The following is a 20,967-nucleotide window of genomic DNA, read 5'->3' on the forward strand; positions in this document are numbered from 1 at the left end:
ATGAACAAATACATTAGAAAAGTTAGTATAGCACCTATTATGCAGAAGAAGGTGAATTATCACCATGAGTTATTTAAGAATCAATGGATTAAGGTTGTAGAAGTTTTAACAGGGAGATTATCTTATACGGAGGACAGTTCAATAGCAAAAGATAAAAACTCAGAAAACTTTATGTGAAAAAATTGAAAAAGATTTGGATGTAAGTGGTCTAATTATAAACATGATTAAATTCAAATCCACTTGGTGTAACCCCACACACAGAACTTATCTTCTAAGAAAAAAATAATACCATGGAACTTATAAGATAAATCATGTTTGAGACATTTTGCTGCAGTTTACAGACAAATTTTGTCTCAAGACTTGAATTGCCATATGAACATTATAACAAAGTTCTATTTGTAATAAGAAAGCAACTGGTACTGAGCTTAAAAGTAGAATAGAAAATTAACGAGGAAAATTCTTACTATATAAAAATACTGCTCAGGACATTCTAGAGTAGATACTGGAAATTGGAAGGAATTGATAATAGAGAAATTGCACGTGTATCAAGTATTCAGAAATTGAACCAACAAACATACTGTTCCTATTATCACTCAAAAAACAAAAGAGCTTCTTCTTTGTCTATTCTAATCATACATCCAAAATTAGCCAGAGATTAAACAAATCAAATTATTCAAAAAGAAAAAAAAGGCTGGGATAGGGGCAAGAACAATACCTGCTCGATGCGGAAAGAATCTGGTGGAAGTGCGCAACTTGAAGGCCGGCGGGAGCGCAGAGGCCGAGGATGTAGGACTGAGAGGCGGCACAGAGGAGGAGCCGGACGAGGCTCGATTCCGATGCAGAGGAGGTATTGGAGTGGCTCGTCTAGTGCGCGACTTGGAGGCCAGAGGGAGCGCAGAGGATGTGGGACTGATAGGCGGCGCGGAGGAGGAGCCAGACAAGACTCGATTACGATGCAGAGGAGGCACGGGGGTGGCTCGCCTAGTGCACGACTTGGAGGCTGGAGGCCGGGAGCGCAGAGGATGTGGGACTGAGAGGCGGCGCAGAGGAGGAGCGATAGGCGGCTTGAAGGAGACGCGGAAGAGATCGTAGAAGATGCGTTGTGGAGGAGTGGGAATGAGACGATTTTACGATGGCGATGATCCTTGGAGAAGCTGAAGAAGACAACGAGAGTTGGGACTGGGAGTTCAGTGAGACAGTGACGGTGGGTGAGGGTGAGAATCAGAAGTGAGATTGTGAGAACCTTAACCCTAATTGCTAAAAGTTATATTTATATATATGTACTCCGGGGCGGGTAGGGGCGGGTTAACCCTGAAACCCACCCCGCCCCGCCCCGCTCATCAGACCCGCCACGATTCAGACCTTCCCCGCTCCGGGTCGGGTTTAAACCCGCCCCGACTGGGTAGGGACGGGGCGGGTACGGGTCCTGCTGCCATCTCTAACCGCAACCTCCGCCCTCTCCTTTGCTTTATTCGTAGAACACTTCACTCCTCACAAACCGTCCAAATCCTCCTTCCTCCTCCACCCCAATCTTCCTCTCTTTCCCCTGTTGTTGTTATCATTGTCGTTGTTGCTGTGCCCCTTTCAGCCAGGTTCCCAAAACCCCCTCTCTTTCCTCATCCTCATCCTTTCCTCCCTTTCACTCTGATGTTGCCATCCCCCCTCTGTTTCCACCGTCATCATGTACCTTTATCATTGTCATTCCTGTATAAATTAGAGTTATTTTATTTTTTATATTTTTTATTTATTTTTTTCTATTATAATTTGGTTTTATTTTATTTTCTATTATACTTTTTTTATTATTTGTTTTATTTTGTTGTGCTAAAATTAGACAAAGCTTTCAAAATTTGAGGACTAAGGAAGAGAATGAAGAATCAAATATTATAATTAATAAGCTTTGAAGCTTGAGGACTGAGACAAAGCGTGAGAGATTAGATATTGAAGCAAAGAAATAGTGAGAAATATATTATTAAGTGAGTTAGAATAGATTGAATCAAGCTTAGTCCGGATTTTTTGTTGTTATGAATTGAGAAAATATTCAATTTTAAGTTACACTTAATTCTTAATTTAATTTTTAAAATTTTAATTGTCTTAATTTAGTCTTTAAATTTTTTAATTAATTTTTTTACGAAAACTATCGTAGGGACTAATATAATTAAATTTAAAAAATTTAAGGACTAAATTGAGACAATCAAAACTTCAAAGACTAAATTAAGATTCAAGTATTATTTCAAGATCAAATTGAATATTTTTTTTCATAAATTTTATAAAAAAAACTTTTAAAATTAATAATTTTTAGTAATATTTTGTCATCATTTAATTAGTATAAATATTAAATTATTTTTAATAAATAAATTTTATTAATTTATGTGTATAAATTTTTAAAAATATTAATTATGTATATAAAATTTAAAAAATATAAATATATATTATATATTTTTTATATATAAAATATTTATAAATATAAATGAATACTGATAAAAAATAATAATATTTATTTGTTATATAATATTACTATTATTCTTTTATAAATAAAAGTGTGAGTAAGATAGAGATTTTTGGCGATTTTAATTTTTATGTCTAATTTCTTTTGATGAATTAAATGAGTCATTCGATGAACTTCGACCGGTTTTACCACTTTGTTTGTCATGTCTCTTCTGCTCTTTAACATATCACATGCAAATACGACTTTCTAATATTTGTGACTGACCTGTCTTTTTTCTTTAGTATCTTTCATTTTATAACAGCAAGGAGTATTTACATCATTCTAATACAATCTTGCAAAGATATATATTAGCTAGCACGTCCATGAAACTTGAGAAAAACAAAAGATAATGGTAATTATTGATGATGACTTGCATTACATACATGGAATTTAAAGTGTGTATATATATGTATAATGTATATATATTGGATTATTCCCATTCCCTGTTAGATTACTCCGCCAAATAGGGGAAATAAATAGTACTCTTTGCACATATATCATTCATAACTATATTAATTAATTAAGATTAAATTATTCGAGTCAAGCTAATATAAACCTCTAGAAAAGAATATTAATAAAATTATTTATTCTTACCGTAATAGTAGATTATCTTTGAAAAAGTTATTAACAAAAGTAAATTATTTTTAGTAAAATAGACCTAAAACTTCATGTTTATTAATACACTTTCATCAGATTTTCAGTTCTTTTATAGTAGATTTTCTTTGGATCTCATTCTCACGTAATACTCCACTTTAGAATGGAGAATCAAAGGGATTCACTTTTTTCTCCATTTAAATTTCTTTTTTGTTTCTCACACAACCTTTTAAGGGTAAAAAATAGCTTTCACTTTCTATTTTTCTATATCCTTCTTTTCTTTTCATGTGCACTTTTACAAGTTACCCTATAGATATATACTACATATATAAAAAGAAAAAAAAAGTAAAAGATAACCATCAATAAAGCAATGAAGAACCTTAATGTTTCAGTTACCTGAGACAAAGATTTCTCATCTTCATCAACACCACCATTACTTATAACTAAAATTTACAAACACAATTATAAGATAAAACAAAATGGTTACGCAATCTATTCTTTAATCTATATATATGTTCTACTTAAAGCAATCATCACTTACCTTTATTTTATGGATCTCGCTAAGAAGATAATAGACTATTTGTACAATGTGTACAATAGGCTATTGAGTTACAAAATAAATATCCCCCATATTATCTAGAATAACCATCCGAATACTAGGGATAATAAACATTTTTCCAAAAGATTAAACTGACCTTTCTGATCTAGCGCTTTAATACCATGTCATGATACCACTCATCCCAAAAGCTTCAGCGAATGGGAAAAAGTAACACTAATGATTATATCTCTAATACTTTATAAACCTCCATTATACATATTGTACAAGTATTCCATTGAGTCCTCGTACTTTCTCTTATTTTATAATGTAGTTAGTGACTTAGTGTAGTAGTCATAAAGCGAAAAACTAAGGTACTTATTTCATTTAACTACTATGCAATTGCTTTGAGACACCGTTGTATGCCATAAACAATAAGCATACACCAAAAATAATAATTTTATGCTTAATGATCAACCACTTTAATTTCCAGATTAATTTCTGTTAATTTCGGATTAGTTAGTAGTAGTATATACACATTGGTGTTTCCGGCGGATAATCATTTAATATATAGTAGTAGTAGTAATATACATTATCAACGAGCCTTGCATAGGCAGTGAGATTTGATTTCACACTTGTAAAGTATGCATGAGTCTACCCTTTTACAAATATCATATTTACAAATCATGAATCATATATATTATTTTAGAATAATGCTCTATAACCAAGTTAATTACTTAACTAAGTTGGTATAATCTAATTGATATTTACATGCCACTAAACACGCTACTATATGTAATTATCTTTTGACAATTTCTTTCTATATGAATTTCGTTTTTTTTTTTTTAATTTCTGGAATGAGTTAATGTTTTAAGTAGGTGATCTTTTAAAAATTTGTGCTGATTACACAATCTGCTCCAAAGAGTCTGTACTCAATAATTTCTAAGATGATGATGCTTATAATAAAATTTGATTAAACTTGGTAATAAAATGCTTGGCGTGTAGTATTTCTGTAAATAAATAATTTGAAAAGACAGATAATTTGATAATAAGTCTGTAAAACGAAGATCGAATAATTGGTATAAATGAAACTATGAAAGCCATTATTTTGATACTTGAAACGATATGTTTGCTAATTTATGAGGTTTCTTTCTTGTTAATCAAACATATTATAATATTTTAGCATGAAGCAAATATATAGGAATAAAATTTCTTTCTGAGCACTATTGCAACACGGCAAGAGCCCTGAAATGTCCTTTTCCTTTACAGCAGTGTAATTAGAAATATGATGGAAAAGCAAATTATGAAACCCCAAAAGAGAATAACACATAGCCTCAGAAAGACAATGGGGAATTTACCATTGGTCCATTCTTAGGTAACTAGTCGAGAGTATCTATCTTTGTCAGAACAAACATTTTAGGGAGAAGCGCATGAACCAACAAACTAGAGGACAAACACAAATTAAGGGGGAATAATAATATTTTTATTAATTACTATTCTTTTCTTTTCTTTTTTTGTTAATTTCTTATTCACTTTTCCCTTTCATGAATCTGATTTTGCTGTGATAGTAACATTTGTGTTCGGAGCTGGATACACCACATTCATTAGGCTAAACGCCAAATTGACCATTTTCTTTTTTAATTTTTATTTTGAAAATGGTCATTCTTTAATTTTAATATACTTATATATATAGTAATATGTGATATATGGACAGATACAATACAACCGAGACCACCTATTTTAGTTATTTAATTATTAAGTCTTTATCAAAATCCCATTTGATCCTCCTTCTTTTGTATGTATTTTAGAGTTTGGCATATATAATCCTCAAATTGGGTCATCTTTCATGATATTTTTTCTTAAAAAATTTAAAGAGAAACTCAATTTCCACATAGATCTAATTGGATTAAATCAAGTGGTCTATGCTCTATTCTTTCTAAATAAAACAACCAGCTTGATTTTTTTTTTTAATAAAAAGAGACTTTTTGCTAAATGAATTAGTCGTCCTACCATAATAAGTAACATTGAAATTTTTAATTTGATCAAAATTATCTCCTAGTTCCTATACACGATAAATATAACTTTTTTACTTTAAAAAAGTTTTTTTTTTTAGAAAACAAAAGAGTTCAACATATTAGAGTGAAGCAAACAGTATTAGTCAACCACAAAAACAGACAAACAAAACAAGTAACACAAACAAAAAAAAATCTCCATATCATTTCTGACATAGCCATCAATAACATAAAAGATGCACATCTCCCCACTCGTCATAGCTAAGCATGGTCATGTTGATAGATGATCTCTTCAACACTTTTGCTTTTATCTTAAAAAATTCTTCTATTTTTTTCCATCCAAATGTTCCAAATAATCGTACAAAGCATCTCAACCACTCCTTTCGTTTCTCTTTTCTACGCGGCCCTTCTGTCTAGTTTAAAAAATGGTCCTTCATCGAGTCCGAAACAGTCCAAAGACGACCAAACACAGATATCCATACACTCCACACCTGTCAAGCAAAATTACAACCAAAAAAATAAGTGATGGACTGCTCATTTAAATAATGATATGGAGATACATAAATACTAAATAGTTATAAATAAAATCCTACACATTTCTTCACAAAATTTCTGTTGATTTGAATGATGAATAATACAACAATTTATAAAAATAATGATCAAATTATATATTTTTTTCATCATAATTTTATAAAAGTAGTTTTAACATTATATCATAAATTATCTCTTCTAAACATTTAATAAATAATTATATATTTAACAGGTCACTAGATGCATTGAAAATTTTGAAATAAATGTTTAATGCTAGCACCATCCCATGTGAAAAACTTTAAAGGCAGCATACACATACATACATATGGCAAATGTTCAAACATTATATATAAATATATGTGTGGTCCTAGTCCTATACTTCAATCATTGAATTGCCTTTTTGCTAGTGAATTGAATTAGCAGCCCAATACCCTTAAGTCCTTAACTATTATATACATACATTGTTGCCATATTATATATATATATATAGTTTGTGATCATAATATATATGGGGATTGGGAACGAGGGTTAGTAGTTTAGAGGTTACTACTATTGAAAGCGATGAAACTGAGGCACTCGTGTGTGTATAACTCAGTACTGCCTACCGAAAGTGAGAGAGGTTGTTTCTTGTCTAAGACTCAGTCCCAAAACAGAGAGGACATAAAAGTGTGTACCCTACCATCCAATTAGAGGATCCATTGCCCTACCTCAAAGGGCCACCTTAATAAATTTGGCTAATTTTTTTAAAAATAAAAAAATGATGTGTAATTCAATATTATAGTTAATTAGTATATTTTTTAATATGAATTTAAAATTTTTTATTTTTAATAATAAATTAGACTCTCAAATTTAAAAAATTAGAAAGTGATTTTGATAGTGGACAAATTAAAAGGTCTAATTTGTAGTGGGATGATGTTTTTTCGTTCTCAAGTAAATTGAAAATTTTAATTAGTATGTTTAAAACAATTTTAACACTACAATACAAATTTTTTTAAAAATAAATAAATAAATAAAAATCACAAATCTAATCCTTAAATTTGTGATATCCACAAAAAAAATTAATAATCATAAATCTAATTCTTAAATTTGTAGTATCCATAAAAAAAACACACTAAATTTTTACATTGTTAAAAAACATCATTACAACTCCAACACTAAAAATAAAAAGCGTAATATAAATTATATAAAATCAATATATTAAGCTTTTAAAATTATTTAAATATTTCAGTTTTCAATTTTAATTATGTCATATTCTTTCATTTTCTTTCCCTTTAATCAAACTCTATATTTATATGGTCTGTCTTTTCTAATACCGGCTTCTTGTGGCCTAGCTAATCCGAAGGAAAAAAAAAGGATATATATATATATATATATATATATATATATATATATATATATATATATATATATATAGAGAGAGAGAGAGAGAGAGAGATTAATTAAAGAAGGAAACCAATATATATACACATTATTAGGTAATAAAAATATTATATTATTGTAAAAGATATTTTAAAATATTATAGGTATTAAGGATGAAAGTATTTTTTTATATTTTTATATCAAATAAAAATACTTCTTCTATGTAGTATAGGATAGAACACATTATAGTTCTCTTAAAAAAAATGATCAAAATTTATTATTTTAGTCTTTACTTTTAGTCATTAACTAATTTTAGTCTAATAATTTAATAACATATTTTTAGCCTACATTTTTTTACTCTATTTTTTTTTCTCACTAAAATAATAATAAAGAGAGATGGCCTTATAAGAAAGAAATTTAAAAAGTTTTATACGAACTTCACTTTATCATTATACGTATACTTCTATGTTCTATCATATGATTAAACTTTACTACTTTCATATACGTCACTTTTATTCCCACTAATACCTAAATTTTGGCGAATAAACCTAAAGCAATGTATATCTTTTCAAACAAGTTCTGGAAGAGATGTAGAATATATAGTATAATACTATAAATGATGGGGCTGTAAAGAGAAGGAAGAGACAGAACATGAAATTACATGACCTACCCCCTTTAAAGTTTTTGAAAGTATTTTTGCTCTTATAACTATATATATTATTTTTAATATATATTTTTTTTATACCATCATTATCATTGCTCATCATTACTCATAACTAAGATCTATCTTTATCATCCTTATCAACATATAGAAGTGAAGGTTTGAGGGATGGTGTACCGTGTATGTGGTGTGAGATGTGGTGGGAATGAAAGGAGTGTTAGTTAAGAACTTAATTAAGACAAAGAAAAAAAGGATATGATAATTTTAAGAGTTTTTTTAAAAAACTATTTAGATAATAATAATAAAGAAAAAGAAAATAGTGTAGTTCCAATGTAGCTCTTATTAACAGTTAACAACAATGATAGTATAGTTGATCATGACATTACTAATTCTCACAACTCAATTTTGGCTCTAAGGGGTGGGACTAAAAGAACATGGGATCTTGATAAGAGTTTGGGTCTTATTTCCAAGGATGAAGATGGAGTAATTGAGGCTTTGGCAAATATGAATATTCATGGTCTATTGTGGCGGTTTTAATCTATAGAGCATTTCATTATTTTCTTTTTTTTTTTATTCTCTAAGTGTTAGTTTTAATTTTAGGTCTTAGTAATTAGTTTAGTTTTTGCTGTTTTAAGTCTCTTGAATGTAATATGTGCATATGGTGTAACTTTGTTTGTCTCTTTTAGAGTCAAGCGTGTATAAAATATCTAGAAAAAAAAGTGTTTAATGTTAAGGGATCTTAAAATTAAGATCTTAAAATTAAGGGTAATAAAGTATTAAATTAGTCTCTATGTTTGGGTATAATTTTGTTTTTGTCTTTAAAATTTAAAACGTCCTATTTGAATTTAAAAAAGTTTTATTTAGTTTTAATGTAGTCCCACCATGAGGTCAAAATTAAATAATTAACGAAATATCCTACATAACAACAGTACAAGAACAATATCGATAATTTGGAGAATAAATACAAGCTCCAGAACCACAAATCAATCGTGAATGAATCAATATATTTATTTATTATTCTTTTTAATTCTATAGAAAATATTTTATTTAAATTGTAAAAAAATGATAAATAAATGTATTGATGCATTCACGATTGATTTTGTGTCTCTAGATTTTGTACTTGTTTTTCAAATTATTGACACTGTTCTTGTACAATGAAGCTACATAAAACTATTTTGGATTCAAATAGAACATTTTAAACTTTAAGGACCAGAGTAGGATTATGTTCAAATGTAGAGGATCAATTTAATACTTTACCCTAAAATTAAATTAAAATGCTTTGTATAAGTATTGTTCAAAAAATTAATTTCAAATATATATATATATATATATATATATATATATATATGGTTAATATAAAAGTAAGAAAAATATATATTATAAATCACATATAATAAGTTTAAAAAAGATAGATTTATCTATTTTATTTTTGATAAATAATTATGTATAATTGTTAAAATTAGTTATTTATCCAGTATTTCTCTTCAAATTAAAGATGCGAGTGTCATGTCCGATAGATAGAATAATGTTAATTGTTAAAACTTAAAAGCGAGTAGGTCAAAAACCTAAGGTGGGGGACGACAAACCCACATGGGTCCATTGAATTTTGTCCAATAAGGATGTTTGTGGCACTTTCGGCAGAACGTTAGTGGGATTTCATCATTTTTCTCTTATTTTTTTTTTTAAATAGTTCACGTCTTAAAAATATGATGAATCTCAATTTTATTTATTTAAAGAATTAGGAGCGAGGATGAATTTTAGAATGAAAGAATTATTATAACATCTAATCATGGTGAATGCATCATTACTGAAGATTTAGAAGAATGATTAATAATTAGTAAGGGTGTTTAAAGAATTATCCATAAAATTTAAAGGATAAAATATTCTTTTTATTTTTAATATTTGTAATTTTTTTAAAAATATTTTTAGTATTTAATTTTATTTAAATTTATCTCTAACATTTTCGATTTGTATCAAAATTATTTCTAAACATTAATTCTATCAAAAATATTAAAGACAAAATTAAAAAATACATAAATAATTTTGACACAAATAAAAAATATTAGAGACAAAATATTGACTGAGTCTAAAATATTAAAAATATATTTTTTTAAATTATAAATATTAAAAACAAAAGACATATTTTACTTAATTTAAAATTTTAATGAGAAATTAAACTCCATCTAGATCGTTGAGTTAGGTATTTTTCATTCTTATGAAATCTTTTTATGGTGCACACTATTTATTTGCTTCCTCTACAGTGCCACACTAGAATGTAATTAGTGGAGGTAATAAAATGACAGTTAAAATTCAGATAAAGTGGACTTTACGTGAAATTGATATTTGAGAATTGTTAACTGAAAATTTAGTCAAATTATCTAACGACTCTCAAATATCAATTTTACGTAAAGTTGACTGCACTTAAGTTTCCACCTAAAAAGAGCGATAAGTACCATGATGATAATGGCTAGAATTGAATCCACTCATTCCCTAAGAAAGCGCATCATATGCATGTGCGTGTAGTTTGTGTTTTGTTCAGTTTGAGTTTCAGTTCCAGAAACTCATTAATTGAATTTATGACCATATATCATACGACAAAGGATCAGACCAATCATGAAATTAAGAAGATGCCGTGCACCCATTTTGAAGTAGAAACCCTACTGTTATTTACACCATCACCCATGCATTTTGAACTGATTTTGCTTAAGGACAAAATTGATAAGCATGCATTTAAGTTAGTAGATACTAATCCTTAGCTTATTCCTTCATCATCACATTAAAAGATAATATAATACACCTTAGTGGATTTTAATTTGTGTTTGACTAAATCAATAATGGGATGTAAGCGATTGAAAACCAAAACAAGTTTTTACGGGGACAAAATTAATAAGATCAAAATAATAACAACTTAACAAGATATACCCATAACCAAGATTCAACACATACTCACCTCAATAAATTAAAAAAAAATTTGATAAATTATTAACCAAAAGTAATAATTATCATGCACCTTGTTTAGTAATAATTGTTTTTTTTAAATATATAAATTATTTAATTGTTGTTAACTCACCTCATGTCACCCATTTAACATTCTTATAAACATGTTTAATTTCAAGCCAAGTAGTATTATCAGATTAATCATTTACTTCATTTTTTTGTAAGAAAAAAAAGACATATACATACATACATACATGTTATTAACACACACGCACACGACACGACATAAACCAATAATTTTTTAAATAAAAAAAATTACAAACTGAAAGGGGGAGGGTGTGATGATCATGAGAATCTCAGGTGGGAGGAGCATGACCGGAGGAAGAAGAAGAGGAAGAAGAAGAAGAAGAAGAAGGAGAAGAAGAAGAAGAAGAAGAATTCGCTAACAACAAGTTAGCGAGAGCAGTCATGGCGCGAACCTGCATCTCAAGAGCAGGTATATAATCAATGGCTTCTTCTAGAATCACCGGAAGAGGTTCCTTCCTGCAACCAGGAACCAACCTTCCCAACAACCTCACTTTCTTCTGAACCGCCGGAACTGTCTTTACCTTCAATCGAACCACGTTCAACCGGGTTCTTGTTCTTCTCGACCTGACCACCGGTCCCACTCTTTTCTTCTTCTTCTTTATCTTGTTCTTCATGAAGCTCAGCTTGAGCCGGTTCGTGAGTATGGCGCGACTCCACCGGCTTCTACCTCTTGCGGCGCTGGCAAGAACTCTGTCGGCGGTTTCGCGGATGGACTTACCGCCGCCCGAGAGGGTGGATCCGGCGAGGGCTTGCCGGAGTTTGGTGGAGTATAGGTTTTGTTGTGTTTGGGATTTCCATTTGTTGACTTGGCGGTTGTTCTTCTGTTTGTGGTTCTTGGAATGAGGCTTTTTCTTCTTGTTGTGGTTGTGCACGTGCGAGTCACGTGATGGGGTAGAGGTGAGTGCTGTTGGGATCAGAGATGATGAACCCATCTCTGAATTGAGTTTCATGGTTTGTGTTTGTGAGAGAGAGGAAGTTAAAGCTTCTATGTTTTTGAGATTTCTATTTAAAGGAAAAGGGAAAATTGGGGAAATTTATTTAATTTATATTGGATTGGAAAAAGGGCGAAAGAAAACGGAAAAAAAGAAGAAGGTGGTGGAGAGAAGAACGGAACGGGAACGGGAACGGGGTTGAAGAAGCTAAGGATGGAGGGGGTGGGTGAGGTGTCCCTTCACTGGAGGTTGAAGGGGAGAGACTAATGGTGGGGGACACTTATATAACAGGGACTCACAACACCCCCTTTCCCTTTCATATTCTTGTTAATAATTTAGATTAATTAAAACTAAGATTTAAATGTTTAAAGCTTAATCACACTTGACCAACTATAATTGGATTTAGTGAAACAAGTTCATCAATTTATTATACACTAAGGTGTAAATAGCTCGGATCATAAACTATGGGTTGACTTGAGTTGTTTGATAAAAAAATTTATATATTTAAAGAATTATTTTTCATTTGTATATCTATTTTATTATTAATATTAGATTAACAGTAGATTTTACTCATATATATAATCTAAATGTAAGGATGGTAAAGTGGGTCTGGGTCAGGTTGTTTTGCCCCGCCAAAATTCTTTATAAAATAGGATGGGTTGGCTCATCCTGCTAAAGTGATATAGGTTAAACTTGCTATTTCACTTTGTTAAAAAGTAGAATAACAGGTTGGTAGACTAGCTCGTCTTCTCTTTTTTTTTTTTAAATAATCTATATTAAATATAACATAGTCCAGCATTCAAAATCAAAATAATAATTCAGAGGACTAGCAAAATAAACAATGAACTAGAATGAAATAAAAAGAAAGGAAAAAGACATATAGGTCTCTGACTTTTTAAATTTTTGACAAATACATCCTTGACAAAATTTAAATACAAAAAAGTTCTTGACTTTAACAAATGGAGGACAATTTAGTCATTCTGTCTATTTTCCTCTCATACACCAAACAAAACTGGCTGACGTGGCTGAAACGGTGTCCAGGTGTCCGTTACGGTGCCACGCTGGAAGGGAAATAAAGTTCGAAGGACAAATAGGTCCTTGAGATTTTTTTTTCAAAATTAATAAACTCCTTTCCTAAATTCTCTCATCTACCTCTCTTCATTTTTATATTTCTCTCTACTATTTTTACTCTATATATAATTATATTTTATATTAGTAGTTTGACAAATCAAAATATGTCATTTGATATTTTTTTACAATTAAAATATTTTAAATGTAAAAGTATACACATTAAATTATTTTAAATTTTAGATAACGAATGTTAAAATTAATTATTAATAAAAAATTAGACTTTTTTCATATAAAAATAATAACATAGTCCAGCATTTAAAATAATCTATATTAAATATAACATAGTCCAGCATTTAAAATCAAAATAGTAATTCAGAGGACTAGCAAAATAAACAATGAACTAGAATGAAATAAAAAGAATTAAGGATCGCAAAAAATTAAGGACAAATTAGCACCTATAATGGAATCAAATGTTCCACAACAGAACTAATTTGATAACATTTTAACAATAAAAAAAGCTTCAACCGGATGAATCTGGAAGAACTGCTTGACTGAGTGGTTGGTCGACTGGAGAAGTGTTGTCGCGGCTGGGCCGTGATTGATGGCTAAGTTGAGACATAGAGGTTGCTGGTGCACGTTAACGGCGGAAGAGAGACAACTGAACAGAGGGGGAGGTTGGCCGCTGAGCGTCCTAGACAGAGAGGATCGTTGTAACAACCCAAACCACTCGCTAGCACAATATTGTCCGCTTTGGCACGTAAGGCTTCACGGTTTTGCCTTTGACGATAGGGATGATAGCCGAAACCCCCTCACACTCACTCGTCAAAACGCATCATGCTAGAGAGAGGTATCCACGCCCTTATAAGGCATGCTTCGTTCCCTCCCCAACCGATGTGGGACCTTACAATCCACCCCCTAAGGGAGCCCAGCGCCCTCGCTGGCACATCGATCCGGGCTCCGGCTCTGATACCATCTGTAACAGCCTAGACCACTCGCTAACACGATATTGTCCACTTTGGCACATAAGGCCTCAAGGTTTTGTCCTCCATTCTAGGAGCCGTGGGGCCTAGGCCTTCGCCCAGACTACCGGGCCCAACTCTCAACTTGGAGTGGGCAGGCCAACAGTTTGCTCTTTGCAAGCCCAACCTAGCAAGCCAAAGCACCTGTTCCATCACCTTAGTTGCCCCCATTTGGGTCACAGGCTGGCGTTTGAGATCCTGAAGAGAATTGGGCCAGTGGCTTATTGAATTACCTTACCGCTGTATCTTTCAAATTTGCACGATGTGTTTCATGTGTCATAGCTTCGGAAGTATACTCCTGACGCAAGTCATGTTTTAAAACCGGAATCAATCCAAATAAGAGAAGATCTAACACTTCCAGTAACTCCGGTGAGAATTGATGACACCAGTGTTAAACGGTTACGCGGAAAGGAAGTATCATTGGTAAAAATAGCTTGAAGTCGAGCTGGTATCGAGGAACATACCTGGGAACTCGAATCAGATATGCGAAAGGACTACCCACATCTCTTTTCAGGTAACTGAATTTGAATTTTGAGGGCAAAATTCTTTATTAGGTGGATAGGATGTAAACCCTGGTTAAATTAGTAGATAATTAGTCAATAAATTAGTTTTTAATAAGGAAGATTAGAAACACGAATATTATATCAAATTAGGGTAGAGCTCATCGAAACGAGAATTTTGACACTAATTTCGAAGAAAACGCGTCATGCTAGGGAGAGGTATCCACACCCTTATAAGACATGCTTTGTTTCCCTCCCCAACCGATGTGGGACCTTACAATCCATCCCCCTAAGGGAGCCCAGCGCCCTCGCTAGCACATCGATTCGGGCTCCGACTCTGATACCATCTGTAACAGCCCAGACCACCCGCTAGCACGATATTGTCCGCTTTAGCACATAAGGCCTCACGGTTTTGTCTTTGATGATAGGGATGATAGCCGAAGCCCCCCACACTCACTCGTCAAAACACGTCATGTTAGGGAGAGGTATCCACAGCCTTATAAGACATGCTTCGTCTCCTTCCCCAACCGATGTGGGACCTTACAATCGTCGCCGCTGGTGCTTGCTAGACTAAGAGAGAGAGCCTTCGGCCTTTGGCCTTCGCGGCTGTGACTTGTGAGGGAGAGAGAGAGGAGAGGTCGTGACAGAGAGAAACGCAAGGACGCTGGTGAGCTACGAGACAGAGAGCCGAATCATCATTGTCGTGGTGATTCTGGTACTTTCTGGGCTCCGAACGACTTCGATCCGAGCGAGAGAGAGAGAGAGAGAGAGAGAGAGAGAGAGAGAGAGTTTCGTGAAGGCTAGAGATAGAGGGAAGGTCGCCGAGTGTGCCGCCGGTTCTTTAAGCTGCTGCGGCTCAACGGTGCTGCGTTGCTACCTATGACTGCGAGAGAGAGAGAGAGAGAGAGAGAGAGAGAGAGAGAGAGAGAGAGAGAGAGATGAAGGTTGACGACTCGCCAATGTAAAGACTGAAGAGGGCAAGAGGAGGGAGGCTCTGGCTCTGCCTCTACATGTGTTTTCCGTGTGAAAGTGGTGTAAAGAAAAACCCTAATCTTATAATGTGATATTTATATGAGTGAATAAAAGTCCAAAATATCCTTAAAAATTTACCAGCCCGTTTCGCTCTGCCAATTTGGCGGTGCAAGTTTCGCAGATTTTTAAAAATTGGTAGGTTTAAAATTTTGTCCCAGATCGCTTTTTGACGATTTGATTTGACGGTTCAACCCGTTTTGCCACCGCTACTCATATTTATCTATTTCTCGACTTGATAATCTAACATGTGTATAGTGTACACCAAATTATTTATAGTATATTCATTATCTCTTAATAAATAAATTAGACATTGTTTTCAATTAAGAAGGTTTGACAAAATTATATGCATATATAACAAAGAAAAAGTTAAATAAAATATTAGTAAATTTTTATTAAAAAAAAAGCTCGTTGATATTTTAAGGTCTAAAATATTTACTTTATTTTTATTTTTAGTTTTGCTAGTAACATTTTTTATAAGATATTAGCTAAGAATAAAATGTTAAGCTTCAAGTATATTTACTCTAATGCTTTTTTTTATGAAAAAAATATACTTTCTTAACCAATACATCTAGGACAAATGATTTATTTAGGTGTTGTGTAAAATAATTAAGTGATAAAAGATTAGGAAAGAGATTAAGAGTAATGAACTTTTGATGACAACACTTCTATTAATAACTCAAATAAGCAATACAAAAATAAAGGAAGTAAAAAAATAGTGGAGAGCAATTATTGAGACTTTCGGTAATATTACAAGAGAATGAATTAATTTTGTTAATTAAGAAAATTTAAGTCGAACTTCTTGTTGGGAAAACAGCTAAAAATTGAGATGATATAGAATTGTAGGTTTATATTGGAATATATATTGCATTGAAAAGATATATACTTGTATGTAAAAGGTTGTGTTATAAGTTCTATACAATAAAATTCAGTAGAGAAAACAAAATTGAAGTTTAGACAATATAATTACGTAGAAAGAAGAATAGTACTAGTTTGAATTGAAAGGCATAGAGATAAAACAAAAGGAAAAAAAAATGTGCAGAATCATTACACTATATGTTAGCATGTACAATTTCTTTTGCAGAACGGGTATTTTGTGAGAAAATTTAATAGTACAAAGATAATATAATTTTTAGAATTGTATAAAATATAATATCGAATAAAGTATCGAAAACAGTATTGGGTTATAGTTAGGTTTATTTAATTTTCTATACATTTGCTCTTAGGTGTTGTATTATTACAAGCATTATACTCTTTTTTATATTTAAATAGCTTTCGGCCAGGAGCATGTTGGAGCCAACCCGATCTTTCAAATCGCATCCAATGGATTTCAGTATCATAAAGTCATTAGGTTGAAGAAAAAGACAATCCCCTACAATATACTAATAGCTATTAAACCATACTAAACCAATAATAACTAGCTAGAACAGCATATAACCAGCAACTCGCATAAGATTATCACACACTAACACTAGTAGTATTTATCAAAACATTTTTTAAATTATTATTTTTGGGATCACCCAATAATCTCTGTGAAGGTTCATTATTGCAGAAATTATTTTTTATATAGGAATAGAGATGGTATTTTGGTTGAATATTAACATTTGAAATATATTACAATATTGTAAAAGTTATACAACATGTCCTTTAAGTGTTAGTCAAGATATTGTCACATGTGTAACACGCTTTCACGTGTTGATTTCTTATCTGCAAAATTCACCTACTTATAATTACACCAAATAATTTCATTTTCAACAAAAACACCAATATTTTTTTCATATTAAAAAAAAAATCAGCCTCATTATTATCTCTCTTTATTGGAATGCTCGAGTTTTACTTTATTCACACTTTTGGAATTTGGAATTTGCATACAAAACAGAAAAACTAAACACTCAATATTCCATATTAATTTGCAAAGAATCTTATTTGTTCTATTATTTATTAAGTAGTAAATATATAGATTATTCTTGTCTAATTGATTAATATTATTAGAAGAAAATAAAAATTCAGAACACCTAATAAGAATATCTCTCTTATTGGAGGAGGAATTCAATATGATCAATAGTATTGATGCATGCAATTGCCTTTAAATCGGCTTATTGACTGAACTGAAATTGAGCCCCCACCCCAAAAAAACAATTTTTTTTCTTTTCATTCCGTGCAACGGCTAGCCGCTAGTGTCTATCGTCCTATGTCTATACAAAAACTGAAGTCATATATAATCTTTTTTTTTTGTGTGTGATAAAAATATTGTTGATGAAATTTGTGTCAAATTTTCAATATACTCCCCTCTAAATATATTGCAACAAGTTTGAGTGTAGCATAATAAGAAAAAAGAAGAAAAGTTCAGTGGAATATATATTTCATATTCTCAAAACTTCATATATGTTTTCTGTTTTATTATATATAAAAATAAATTTTAAAAAAATTTAAAAAAAAGATATTGGCTAGGATGATCAGATGGTTCAATCCAATCCATTAAATTTGTTGACCCATTTAAATTCATTTTATTTACGAATCATAATTTTTTAGTCTTAACTGTTTATATTTAGTTTGATGGATTAAATGGGCTATCCGTTTATATTTTTTATTTTTTAAAAAATATTTTAACAAAAAAATTATTTTTCTTCAAGAACTTAAACAAACATCAATTTTAATTGATGAAGTTTTTTTTAAAAAAAATATAAAAATTTTAAATAAATTATCCATTTTTGTGGCCTAATTCAAAATTTAAACAAACTTAATTTTATAAATAAATACTCACTCGTTTAAATAGATAAAATAGATTGTTCCGATAAATTTAAGAGTATTTTAACTATCCTAATATTTACCCGGGCAACAGTCCCATACATAATACTATATTTTAATCAATTTAATCCTCAATTATTAGCCGGTGAGAAGGAAGCAGTCAAGCAGAAAATGGTGTCCCGTCCTACTTGCTTTTTGATTAAGTATTTCAGAGCAGGCTTCCCATGAAGGCCCCATTTGCACTTTGTGTGCTTTAATAACTAAAACCAATACTAACAATAATTCATACTTCTTAGTGCTAATTATGGGGCTCAATGTTGTCGATACTTCATTGGATGAAGCACCAGAGTCAATATACCAGAACAGAAAGCTAAATACCCATCTATACATATCAATAAGACAATACTAAATGAGGTTTAAACCAAGGTGCAATAAAAAGACTGTTAAATCATAAGGATGCAAACAAATTGAAATTAAAATACTGACGAAATTTTTTTATTAATAATGTACCTAAAGGTATTAAATAAGAAAATCTTACTGTTAAGCAGTGCCTGATTAGAATATCTCAGTCTTTTATTCTCCCATAGCAGTTAAGTAGCATGGAATAGTGTGTGTCTAACTCTGCATATAACGATGATTCAATATGCATATCACAAAATTCATAACCATTTCGAACTGAAGATCTGTTTGTTAATTCAATCAATCTAAATACCTTTGGTCATACCAAATTAGGAACACTGAGCCATAGCTAAGGTTGTTCTACTTCGTTACACGCCGAATCCCATCAACTTATAGCATTCCACAGACAAGTAGTATCACAATTTTCAAAAATGACAATCTCAAGACTAAGGTACTGTAAATAAGGCAATCCTGATACTAAGTTAAAAGGATTTTTGTTGATTCCGTTCTTGCTTAGTTCACTATGCTCTGAACATGTACATGCTAGACAAATTAAAATTAATTCTTTCATTAATCGAGGTGTAATAAATATATTGATGAAACATGTATTGGCGCATATTTGTGGTGTACCAGATTAGAACTCCTGTTTATGCATGATTGTACGTATAATGGATTTTTATATTATTTTTTTAATAGCATTAATTTACAAAATAATAAGACACCAAAAGAAAAAATTACAAAATAAAGTGTACCCCTCTTAGTATATATGAAGAGTAGTACATATAATAGCTCGTGTAGAAAGGATAAGTACAAAATTAAGTAATAATTAATCGTTAATAATTAAACATAAGTAAAAAATTGAAACACTTTAAAATGTGAGGCACAAAATCAAAGTTTTGGCTGGGTTATCTAATATAAATTTTACTATCACATGAAACAAAGGGGTTGGAAAGTAAATTCCAACCAATCAATGTCGGAGGATCTTTTCAATAAATAGTGCTTAGTGGCACTAATTGTCTGATGAATATTCACTTTGAAAGAATAGCTAAGAAAAAATTTATTCAGTGTCAATGTTCTATGGCCATTGTTTGTCATTTTCTCCTGTAACCTTTTAAATTACATACTTCCATGATATGGACAACGTTAGAAGAGTGACTTCTGAGAGTTCAGAGAGTGTATGGACAGAGTTCAGAGAGAGAGAGAGAGAGAGATGAATAAGACTCTCATTGATCACAGTGGAATTCTATTCTTATATACATCTGTTCTTACATAACTAACTTCCATATATAACTAACAGAATTACCAGCTCTGCCAAACTAACTAACCACCACTTACTGTATTAAACAACTCTGACTAACTGAGTTTTGTTAAATATCTACATACATATTGCTTATAGGGTATGGCCTAAGCTATATCAGATATCATAGCACGTCGTCAAGACATGATGAAACAAATAAAGGTAGCAACAAATTCACAATTAAATTGCTTAGAAACTGTTAAAATATTTCTGCAGTAAAACATAACACCTGTTTTTTCAGTGGAGTATAACACTTGAATTATAGTATTAGAAAAAAGTTAAAGAAAAAAAAAAAAAAAGAAACGATAACCTAGACAAGGGTCCAAAAGAATAAATGCGATCCGTACCCAGGAATTATGTGGTGAGTAGCAAACTCAAAGAAAGGTAATTCTGTTAAAGCAGTCTCACATTCTGGTATTTTAGGTGAGAGCAGTCTATATGCACATCAACCACAGCGAAACAATTCAAGTCGGCACTACTCCACTTGGAATACCTGAATTGAAGAAAAGCATAAACCACACGACAATTATCCAAACGAAGAAGCATAGAAATACCGTTCGAATTTTTTCTGATGACACTTTGTTAAAGCAGTCTGTGTCCTCTGGCATGTTCTTTGTGCTGAGATCCTGTATGGCATACTCAATTATTTCACCAATCAGCTTCCTATAGTGCGGAGCAACATTGGAGGACTTGAGGAGATGAACTTTTGATTTTTTTAGGAAATTAAGAGCAATCTCTGCCTCCACAGAATTGAACTTGAAACCATCCAAC

General features: G+C 31.4%; 1 protein-coding gene across 1 annotated transcript; it reads right to left on the reverse strand.

The window, feature by feature from the left end:
* Positions 1–11,263: 11,263 nt before the first annotated feature.
* LOC130973339 (transcription factor bHLH147-like) lies at positions 11,264–12,391 on the reverse strand. The gene has a single exon (XM_057897822.1). The coding sequence runs from the start codon at positions 12,149–12,151 to the stop codon at positions 11,471–11,473; it is 681 nt and encodes a 226-aa protein (XP_057753805.1). The 5' UTR covers positions 12,152–12,391; the 3' UTR covers positions 11,264–11,470.
* Between the last annotated feature and the right edge of the window lie 8,576 nt (positions 12,392–20,967).

The sequence above is a fragment of the Arachis stenosperma genome, chromosome 4, assembly GCF_014773155.1.
Source record: "Arachis stenosperma cultivar V10309 chromosome 4, arast.V10309.gnm1.PFL2, whole genome shotgun sequence".
NCBI lineage: Eukaryota > Viridiplantae > Streptophyta > Magnoliopsida > Fabales > Fabaceae > Arachis > Arachis stenosperma.